Below are 12,118 nucleotides of genomic sequence, written 5' to 3'. Positions count from 1 at the left end.
TAGCTGTGGATGATTTGTTACTAGTAGTGTGTAACTGAGAAACAAAAGTAATAATGAAGAAGAGCCATAGACTTCAGCCTCTTGTCCAGTATGACTCTACAGATCTGAATAGATCATTCATATTAGCAATTATTCCTGAAAGTCAGTAATGTGCTATAAGATTCATTGCGATCATATGAAAATACCAGGAAGAAGCCAAGGTGTTGGGTGCCCTACTCAGGAGTCAGGACTCAGAATTGAAACTTGGAGTTATTATATAGCCTAGAGAATTGCTTAAAAGCAATTTGAAGGAACTGTGGTCAAGTTTGCTTTTGAAGATCATCATTCAACAGGTGATGAGTCGCAAGCTGTCAGAAAGTGTTGGCAACAGAATGCCAGTGGTTGTTGATCAACAATCATGAAAAGGTGTGCTGTCATAATAGATATAATAGAAATAATTATCATATTATATATATCCTGCTAGAATGCAGGGTCTACTTTTAATTCTAGGATTACAAAGTTGTCAGTGTCTGCCTTATTTTGGATTGAAACAGCCATGCGCCTATTTGTGAATATAAAAGCATACATATGGCACGAGCAGTTAGGATGCTTATACTAGGTAAAGTGAAAAGGTTGAGAAGAAATGTATTCATTATCATTATAATGGGAGGGAAGGGTATTATCTTTTTGAGTGCAACTTATCCAATAATGTAACCATATGATCCAGGCCAATATTTCTCAACCTGAAACCCTTGGTAACTTCAATATGTAACATGTGGCTGGAGAATTCTGGGAGTTGAAGTCCACATGTCTTAAAGTTGTTAGATTGAGAAACACTGATCTGGGCATTATGCATGGTTACTTATGCTCTTCTGCAACATGGAATCAAAATATGTGACACAATTAGTGGACCAGAGGAATGCTGTGGACACTGTGGATGCTGTGTACTCAAATCATTTCCAGTAATCTAGGTACAGTTGCACACTTGCTGTGGATATAATTTACTTGGATTTCAGTAAGGCATTTGATAAAATAGATCACAACCTACTACTTGATAAGATAGAAAAATGTGGGTTAGACAGCATCACCACCAGATGGATTTGTAGCTGGCTGACTGGCTGTACTCAGCTTGTGGTCCTCAATGGAACTGCATCTACATGGAGGAAAGTGTGTAGTGGTGTGCCCCAAGGCTCTGTTCTAGGCCTAGTGCTTCTCAACATCTTCATCAATGATTTGGACGAGGGGATAGATGGGGAACTCATCAAATTTGCAGACGACACCAAGCTGGAAGGAATAGCCAACACTCCAGAAGACAGGCTTAAGATACACGAGGATCTGGTCAGACTTAAACACTGGGCGCTATCTAACAAAATGAAATTCAGTGGTTCTACATTTAGGCAAGAAAAACCAAATGCACAGGTATAGTATACGTGGTACCTTGCTCAATAGTAGTAACTGTGAGAGGGATCTTGGAGTCCTAGTGGACAATCACTTATATATGAGCCAGCAGTGTGCTGCAGCTGCCAAAAAAGCCAACACAGTGCTAGGCTGCATTACAGAGGGATAGAATCAAGATCAAGTGAAGTACTAATACCACTTTACAATGCTTTGGTAAGGCCACACTTGGAATACTGCATCCAGTTTTGGTCACCACGATGTAAAAAAGATGTTGAGACTCTAGATAGAGTACAGAGAAGAGCAACAAAGATGATTAAGGGACTGGAGGCTAAAACATATAAGGAATGGTTGCTGGAATTGGGTATGTCTAGTTTAATGAAGAGAAGGACTAGGGGTGAGATGATAGCAGTGTTCCAATATCTCAGGGGCTGCCACAAAGAAGAGGGAGTCAAGCTATTTCCCAAGGCACCTGAGGGCAGGACAAGAAGCAACAGAGGGAAACTAATCAAAGAGAGAAGCAACTTAGAACTAAGGAGAAACTTCCTGACAGAACAATTAATCAGTGGAACAACCTGCCTCCAGAAGCAGTGAATGCTCCAACTCTGGAAGTTTTTAAGAAGAGACTGTACAGCCATTTGTCTGAAATGGCATAGGGCCATTGTGGCGAACCTCTAGTACGCATGCCACAGGTGGCACACAGAGCCCTCTCTGTGGGCACGTGCACTGTCGCCCCAGTCCTAGGCCTTCAGCTAGGTTTTATAAAACCTTTTCGCTTTAGGCCTCAGCCACTGTGTGCAAAAAAAAAAGAATCAATCAATTTCAACTTCTCGCGAAAAAAAAAGATCTCGCAAAGTTGGAATTGATCGATTGAACTTTTTAATCCCACCAAGTCTGTCATTACCACTGCAGCCACGCCCACCCAATGGGCCACGCCCACGCAATGGGCCACACCCAATGGGCCATGCCCACCCGGCACCCGACGATACATAAGAGGATTTTGGGTTGCAGTTTGGGCACTCGGTCTCTAAAAGGTTCGCCATCAGTGGCATAGGGTTTCCTGCCTGAGCAGGGGGTTGGACTAGATGACCAAGTCTTTTCCAACATCATCATCATCATCATCATCATCATCATTATTATTATTATTATTATTATTATTATTATTATTATTATTATTATTATTATTATTATTATTATTATTATATATTAATTAGGGTTGTATTTTCACCATCATGGTTTTCCCTAATGAAAAAACAATTGTTAAATAATACTTTAATGCAGCGGTTTCCAACTTTTCCGGCTTTGCAGACTGGCGGAAAGGAGGGCAAGGGGATGGTTCTGTGTGAGCGGTGGGCAAGCGTCTCCACGCAGTTCCATTTGCACAAGCAATGAGCACACGTGCCTGCCCTTTGCACAAATGGAGCTGTGCATGTGCCCTCACCTGCCCACTGTGTGTGCAAGTGGAGTTGCACGTGCACACTTGCCCACCACTTCCGCAGCCCAGTTCTGAAAGGCCATGGCCCAGTAGTGGGCTGCAGCCCGGAGGTTGGAGACTCCTGCTTTAATGTGTTTATTTAACATGTTTGTCTCACTTGTTATTACTAAATTGGGATTTGAATCTGAGTTTCCGTTTGAATGTCAGGATACATTTCAGCCATTTATTCCTTTCTTTCTTTCCCCCAGTTCCTTTTCTTTCCTATCAGAGATTCTTATCCCCTCAAGAAATAGAAGTATATTCTTTATATACATACAGACAACTGGAGTTTAAGCAAATGTTCCTTACACAGGAATACCCCAAATCCTTCTGGCAGCCTCCATTGCTCTCTCATTCCCACTGATCACCTAGCAAATTCACATGATACATAATAGTGGCTATTTTAGGACTACAAGAACCAGCATTTTCAGAAGCATATTATGCTGTGGTGTGAAACCTGTTTAGGCAACTGTTTTAAAAAGTTTTTTTGAAACATTTTAACTTTCCCATCTTTTACACACTTCGTATGCATAAACAGATAGAATTGACTAAAGAAAAGCCCTTCATTTGGTTTTTAATTGCCCAATTAAGGTGGGTCACCATTCAACATAATAATTTAGAACTATGTAGAATCTTATGCCAATAGATTATAAAGGCATAATGTCAGGTTTTCTGGTTCCTCCTTGTTCGCAGACATGGCTACAATGGTTCTGTCTTGGTTTGTTTATCATGTTATACAAATTAGGAATGCAAATCATTTTGAAATTAGCACATTTTTAAAACTCTTTCTAAAATTTTGGTGTATTGATCCAGTTACACAATTAGTAATTTACTTGTGAATAAAATGTGTATTAAATCATGCTACATGGGGCTGCCCTTGAGGACCACTCGGAGGCTTCAGCTGGTGCAGAATGCGGCCGCGCGAGTTGTGATGGGGGTCTCCCGATACTCCCATGTAACACCTCTGCTCCGCGAGCTGCATTGGCTTCCGGTTGCCCTCCGGGTGAAATTCAAGGTGCTGATGATGACCTATAAAGCCCTACATGGCTTGGGTCTGGGATATCTGAGGGAACACCTGCTGCCGGCATCAAGTTCCCTTCGTCCAGTGCGCTCCCACAGGGAGGGTCTTCTCAGGGTGCCGCCGGTAAGAGATTGCCGGCGGACGACACCCAGGGATAGGGCCTTCTCAGTGGGGGCGCCTGCCCTTTGGAACCAGCTGCTAGTGGAGCTGAGGACTGCCCCCAACCTCCGTTCATTCCGCCGGGACCTGAAGACCTGGCTCTTCGAGCTCTCTGGCCCGGGCTGAGGATTAATTTTATTTTAATTGGGGGTTTTACTTACACAGGGATAAATTTAATTTTTTTTAAACTTGGTTTTTTTAACTTTTGTATTTTGGTTTTTAATTACCCTGTAAACCGCCCTGAGTCCTCCGGGAAAGGGCGGTATATAAATGTAATAAAATAAATAAATAAATAAATAAATAAATAAATAAATAAATAAATAAATAAATAAATAAATAAATACATGACATGGAGTGGTCAGAAACTGAAACAGACATATTTTGTATGCTTATTTTGTAAATTTATACTCTTGGAGATACAATGTCCCAGGAATTTCTTTTGCTATTTAATGCAGTGGGACTGTTGGCATTGATACAAATAGTATACTCAACATGAGTGTACCATTTAGCATTCAAAACAACTACCAGTCAATATCAGAAGGTAATAAACGTTTAAATCATGTGCTTATAGTCACTTCTGATTTGACTCAAAATGTAGGTGGACCACCTGGATTATTCATAAATACTGTTTATTATGAATGTTTATTCATAATGACAAGTAGTGTAGTGGTTAGGGTATCAGTCTAGAAACCAGCAGACTGTGAGTTTTAGTCCATGCCTTAGGCATGAAGCTAGCTGGGTAACCTTGAGCCAGTCATTCTGTTTCAGCCCTAGGAAGCAGACAAGGGCAAACCACTCTGAAATCTTGCCAGGAAATTTGCAGGGACTTGTCCAGGCAGTCACCAGGAGTCAACAGTACTCAAAAGGTGTGCTTATACACACACACACACACACACACACACACACACACTTTTATTCATCAAACAAAATTCTTCCGAGAGAAAATTCTTTTGTCAATATTTCTTAGGATAAGGTTGTAAATTATATTCAGCATGTTTGATATTCAGACTTGACCAGTCTACATGCCAGACAGGCACAGGCATAGAATCTACATATTATGAGGGCAAAATGCTCTTTGTCATATATTGAATCACATTAGCTCAAGCCTCTGCCTCTGGTAGGGATAATTTAGGAAATAAATAGGATTTTTTCCATCTCCCCAGTGCCTCAGAATTAATTTATAGGAATCTGCAATTGGGAAATCTAGGAAGAATTATGCAAAAGAACAGAAACCGTGTGTAGTGTTACCTTTGAACAAATAGATGATCAATCTAGCCAGGAATCTTCATTTCTTCTTCTTCTTTCCCTCTATGTGGTGCTAAATGTCCTCATTTTCCTGAACAAATTATAAATATTAGTTGTCTTTAACTTGTTGCTTTGTTAATTTGACTTCTGTTCCAAATGCAAGAAATTAGGTTATATGAAAGGCAATACATCTAATCCCAATACTATATTAAATTATATTGAAATGCAAATGTATTTCAATTAGTGCTATTCAAAGACTACTTCACTAGTCTTTAGAGAATTATATTCAGTGCATTTTCATGTTTTACAACAGTGGTTAAATCTCAAATTGCTGGTAAAGTCAGGAAGCATGAATGACACAGAGTTCAACAATATTTTTAATGTTATAAATGAAAAATACATTATTAAAAACTGTTCCAAGTGATTTGTAACAAGCTAATTAAGGTAGAGTTGTTTTTCCCCCCAAATGCAGCTCTCCTGAATTTGCTTCTGAATTCTTTTGCCCCTGGCTGCTACCCACAGTTTCTCACAATTGTAAACTTAATTTTTACCACCCTGAACTATAAAATGGTCACTGTTTTCTCAAATATCTTTTGTCCCCTTGCTTCTTGCTGCCATCCTGCCCCCCCTTTTTATCGAAAACCTATGAGTTATACCATCAGGAGGGCACTTTTCCAAGCAGTTATCCCTGATGAGCAGATCACTGATGAAGAATTGGACTAAATAGTATCCATTGGAGAAGGAAATGTCACCTACTGAAGTGTTGTTGTTAGCTGCGAAGTCATGTCTGACTCATCGCGACCCTATGGACAACGTTCCTCCAGGCCTTCCTGTCCTCTACCATCTTCTGGAGTCCATTTAAGCTCGCGCCTACTGCTTCAGTGACTCCATCCAGCCACCTCATTCTCTGTCGTCCCCTACTTCTATTGAAGTAAATCTCCTCAAAAAATTAAACTGGAGTATGAGGCCCCCAAGCGAGAAGGTATTCAAAAAGTTGCTGGGATTAAAGGTGAAAAGATGTCCATTGCTGATTTGTTCACAGGCAAAAGCAAGATGGACATTTCATACTATAAACAATTGACCAGGGAATGCCAAAGCAATGAACCAAGTCACCTTGATGTTATCAAAACAGCGGTGTCAAGAGTGGACATTGACCATGTGGGAATCAACAAACTGAATTGATTATTTCATAGCAAAGAACCACAGTCTCTTATAGTGGGGATAAGAAAACTATATAAGAAATACCATAGCCACTTATGCTAACAAAAGATGTTAACATAATTTATGGCCTGATAGATTGTTTAGGTAGTATCACGTTGGTGTTGATTCTTAATAACTACATTGATAGATGTTCTCATGATAATCTGTCCCTAACCTCTTCTTCAGCTCTTCCGCTGGTGCTACTGTAACTTAAATCTATTACATTGTGTGATTGTCCTCTTCTTCTGTTTCCTTCCACCTTTCCCAGCATTTATGGTTACATAAAGCATATGATTGGAAACATGAAAAAAATGTAACTTCGTGCAATTTGAAGAAATGCAATATGACAAGAAGCTTAATAGTAAAGTACTACCTCCACTAACACTCCAACAAATAATATTTAAAGTGCAGGACAAGACAACCACAGGGATTCAAGGAAACAGGAATTGAACAGTTCAGTTATGATTTGCAACACTTCATTGATATAAAACCAGCAACATATGTCATATTCATTATAGATGAATATAAGACTAAACTATATATAAGACTAAACTTTGAAGTAAAATAGCACCTTGAATAGTGGAAACGTTTTATCTTGATATACAGATGAAGTAGGAGACAGACAAATAGCTGTAACCATTTCAAACATTATACTATAGCAAATATGTTTTTAAAGCAATCTAAAATGCAATTCCACACATGGACATTGCTGGGTAAACAACACTAATGTCAAATTGACTGTATGATCTGCAACCAAGTGGGTGTAGCTCTCTGTTCAGTCAACAAAAACAAGACCTAGGTTAACTGCCTTGGTCCTGAACTTCTTGTACAATTTCAGCTTAATAAATCAAGTGATAGACAAGATACAATTTCAGTAATATTGCATCTACCTTTGTTGTTGTAAGAGTAGAGAACTGAAATGTATTTGATTTGATCTGATAAAGTTTATCTCTGAAGAATTCTAATTTGAAATTCACAAAATCATTAAATGAAGTAACAAAAATATTACAAAATATAACATTCATTAGAAGACAAAATACCTATTTATACATTGAAAATTGACTAAGAAAGACAGAAAGCAAAAGACAACATACAGAATTCTTGAAACTAAACTTTTCTGCAGACCAAGAAGAATCAAGGAAATCTATTTACACAAGCAAGGAAAAGAAACTGAAGATGACAATCAAATAAAAAGAACAGTAAATTTCTTCAATGTAATTATAGAAATGAAGGGAATCTTTCTTGCCAAGATAAGCATGATAACAGACAAGGCAAAGTTCTACTGGAAAAGAAGGAATAAAGAAGAGTTAATTAACATATGAAGCAAAACAGTACAATCACCCTAAATATGTAAATAAGGTGACTAAACACTGCTGACTGCTGACATGAGAATGGGCTTACAAAAATTCAGAGAAATGGTCATTGACAGACAATCCTGGTGAACTAATGTAGTCATGGAGTAATGAACCATGGAGAGTTGAAAGAGCCTTAATGAACACCCATGGAGCTTAGGACTGCCCCCGACCTTCGATCATTCCGCCGAGACCTGAAGACCTGGCTCTTCGAGCTTTCCGGCTCAGGCTGAGTTTTAATTGGGGTTTTAACTGGGGTTTTACATGTTGCAGGGACTTAGTTTAATCTTTTTAAATTGGTCTTAATTTTTGTATCGATGTTTTATATACCCTGTAAACCGCCCTGAGTCCTTCGGGAAAGGGTGGTATATAAATTCAATAAAATAAAATAAAATAAATCATAGCCATCCATGGCAGACATTTTGTCCATTCATGTATCCACTAAGTTCTTGGAATGCTAAATGGGTTCTTGCACCAAAGACTACCTATCCCATCCTGAAATGTCCAGGGTACAGCAACATTCTTGACATTTTTAAGAGAGCCATTTCATGAACATTTCTCACTCTGTTTTCACATACTCCATTTACTTTTTTTTTTCCATAAAAAAAGAAACGATCCAATTTTTCCTACTTGTTGCTCCACCTGATTCAGCGACTCAAAGGAAATAAAGCATATGGTTGGAAACATGACAACATGTGGAGTTAACTGCACACAACTTGAAGAAACGCAATATGACAAAGAGCTTAATAGTAAAGCACTACCTTCACTAACACAACATTTATTTACTAATCCCATCACCCAACCAGGGCTGTTTGGGCATGGATGTCAAAAAGAAAGCACTCCTTGAAACTCTCTTCCCTCATCCCATTCAGAGTTTTAAAAGTCAACATCAAACCATGAATGGAACCCAGAAAAGCAATTGCAAATTGCTACTGAGAGATAATTAGTAGTATTAATATTAGACTTATTAAAATTACCTGAAGATGTGTGGCAATAAACTTAATGGGTTTCAATTAGTATATTTGTAGCCTGGTAGAACATATGAACATCAAGAGCAATGTTCTATGCACTCTTCTTATCTTATTATGTTTAATAAATAAGACATTTACTTGATTACAAAAATAAAAGTATGTGTTGGAATGATTGGTTTCTCTCCCTCCCCCTCCCTTTGTATTTATGTGTGTGTGTGTGTGTGTGTGTGTGCCTGGTTGCATTAGAACTTATTTTTAAGTATATCCACTTGGAATCTCAATTTTTGTAGAACAATTTGGGATTTTTATTAGCTACCAAGTAGCTTAGCTTTTTATTTTCCTTCATTTGTATTTCAGTTTTGCCTTGCTTGTTTATAGTACGTACAGTATTAATTAACTTCAATTTTGCCTAAGACATTCACAAGTTTATCTATTGATTTACAGGAACTTCAAAGAGACATAGAGAAACATAGCACTGGGGTTGCATCTGTCCTCAATCTCTGTGAAGTTCTTCTCCATGATTGTGACGCTTGTGCTACTGAGACAGAATGTGATTCCATTCAGCAAGCCACAAGGAACTTGGATCGAAGATGGCGGAATATTTGTGCCATGTCAATGGAAAGGCGACTCAAGTAAGTATTTGGCGAAACATTAGATGATTCTCCAGATTTCTTAGAATGAGATGAAATCTAGCCAGTTCTTAAATTAAATGCCTGTTAACGGACACAAGTTACATAGGTTAAGGGATATAAACTGTATAGAGCAGCATTGTTACTTCCATATGGCTCAAACTTCATTACGTACAGATTCTGCAATTTATCTAAAGAGTCTCACTACTGAGTTATCTAATCCAGGGGTCTCCAGACTTGGAAACTTTAAGACTTGTGGACTTCAAGTACCAGAATCCCTCAGCCAGTCATGGCTATGTTAAAAGCAGATTTCTACAAGCTTATGGAAATTATGTGTTTTGGAATATTAATCAATTGATAGTTCACCTTGACAATCATGTTTGGAATGCTGATGATTTTATAGTTCAGTGTTCTGCTTCCTGATATGATCTATATTCAAGGCAAGGCATGATAGATACAGTTATTTGTTAATGCAGTGTGTGTGTGTTTGCATTTTTTAAAACTTCTTAATTTAAGCAGCTGAAGTTGTGTAGCCCTGAAACTTTTCTGTTCAGCTCTTTATAATGCTGTGTTGAAACATTCAAAATAATTACATGATTTAAAATAAGGATTTGCAAAGGTTTAAGAGGAACAATCCATAACTACTTTATTCCAGCTCAAGCCCACACTAGTACTTGCACAACATCTGCCCTACAATTTTAACATTGATTCCCAATGGAAAGCCAAATGGGTGGCTGAATGTGCAGAATAGATAGACATATAAATGACCCCACAAGAAAAGTGCCAGGCTTTGAACTACCACATCTGCAATGGACAATACTGAACAGGATTTGCACCTCACATGGCATCTGCTGGGACTCTCTGTATAAATGGGGCATAGTATCCTCCCCTCATTGTGACTGTAGATCACATTGCGACTGGCTGTAAGCTGAGGGCATATACTGGTCCAGTATCTGATTTTTTTAAATATAAACAATATTGTGCTTCAATGGTTAGATAATATAGACCAGGGGTCCCCAACCCCTGATCGGTGGAACGGCACCGGGCCGCACCATGCCAGAAACCGGTCTGCATAAAAAAGCAAAACCCCATCCGCGGGATGCAAGCAGTAGATTAAACCACATCGCCTCTGGTCTGCAGAAAAACCTTTCTCCACGGAACCGATCTCTGGTGCTCAAAAGGTTGGGGACCTCTGACCTAGACATTAATATTTGAACATAGGTCTTTTTGACACTTATATTTTATTGGATTCTACTAAGCTAGCTGAAATGTTAATTTATATTGCTAGTACATGTATGACATTCTAAGCGCTAAATAAATAAATAATGAATGAATTATGTTTCTTGTTAAGCAAAACAACTGTCAAGCTGGATTAAAAGCCAGTATTGTTCAATACCCTCTTTGTTTGCTTGGGCACATTCAGATAGGCAAAATGATTTCCTTATTACAGTTGGTAACTAGATAAGATATCAAATAATTATTATTAAGGTGAAATTCAGACTCTCCTATTTTTATCTTTGTTTCAGAATTGAAGAGACGTGGAGACTTTGGCAGAAATTTTTGGATGATTATTCTCGCTTTGAAGATTGGTTGAAAATTTCTGAAAGGACGGCTGCTTTGCCTAGTTCTTCCGGTGTATTATACACTGTTGCTAAAGAAGAACTAAAGAAATTTGAGGTGATTTTTATCTGTTTGAAATTTGTTTTTATTTATTTTTTATTTTAATTCCATTTATATCCCGCCCTTCTCCGAAGACTCAGGGCGGCTTACAAGCTTAGCAGTAGCCTTCATTCTATGTATATGCCTGCTTATTAGGGCTTTCGGGCCCCCCCCCTAAGCGGCATTATTACAAAGTCAGCTTATTGCCCCCAACAATCTGGGTCCTCGGATTGAAATATAATCTGTTCTGATGCTGTCACAGAAGCAAATTTATTCTACCTTATTAGTATAACTCTACTCATTTTATTTTAGTGAAAGATCAAATTCTGCCTTCAGTCTTGGAGAAAAGGAGTTTGAAACTGCAAAAATGGATCACAGGTTATTTGTCCTGCCCTAAACTATAATTAAAATGAATTAGCGCACTTGATCCATATGCATTGTCCATAATAAGGCCATAGTCTGCTATAATTTAGCTAGTGTATGTCCAATGGCTCCTGCTTACAAATGATACAATTGACTTTGAACAGGTAATAATGTCCTCCCAATGGAACATCATATTGCTCTTTTTTTTTAGCAAGGAGAAGGTACCTGTGGTTTCTTACTATTAGGCTATTGTTTGGTTTGGTTTAATTTCTCTTTATGGCTCATTCTGCCCAGGAAGAAACATAATGCCACTTGGAAATGGAAGCATTTCCCATCTGTTCCTTTCTTTCAATTGAGCCAGAGGAGAACAAGGGAAGTGGCAACCACATCAGTCACAGTTCATAGAGATATAATGCAAAATATAATTGTGAACACCAGGAAGAGAAAATATAGGGAAATGAGATAAAAAATACTTGCTGTTACTATGCAAAACAGAAAATTTGTATAGATGAATACATCCTGTTTTCTGTTTCAGACTAACGATAATGGCCTAAGCTTGAACTCATCTTTACACAATTCAAAAATACCCTTTTTATATTTTATTGATTTTTTTTTTAATTTTGAAACTGTCATCCTTTCTTTCACTTACTGTTTTAATTATTTCAAACAAC

General features: G+C 38.1%; 1 protein-coding gene across 3 annotated transcripts in view; it reads left to right on the top strand.

Moving 5' to 3' along the window:
• SYNE1 (spectrin repeat containing nuclear envelope protein 1) overlaps nt 1–12,118 on the top strand; it is a gene marked incomplete at its 5' end in the record, with an annotated part of 342,823 nt that overhangs the window by 295,267 nt on the left and 35,438 nt on the right. For all 3 annotated transcript variants that reach the window (XM_081315102.1, XM_081315103.1, XM_081315104.1), the window contains 2 exons: nt 9,241–9,428; nt 10,952–11,102. In XM_081315102.1, coding sequence (XP_081171228.1) covers nt 9,241–9,428; nt 10,952–11,102 — 339 coding nt within the window. The remainder of the gene's footprint in view (nt 1–9,240; nt 9,429–10,951; nt 11,103–12,118) is intronic.

This window comes from Vipera berus (genome assembly GCF_964194415.1).
Source record: "Vipera berus genome assembly, chromosome: 1".
NCBI lineage: Eukaryota > Metazoa > Chordata > Lepidosauria > Squamata > Viperidae > Vipera > Vipera berus.
The sequence above is the reverse complement of the archived record's forward strand: the minus strand, read 5'-3'. Positions and strand labels throughout refer to the sequence as shown.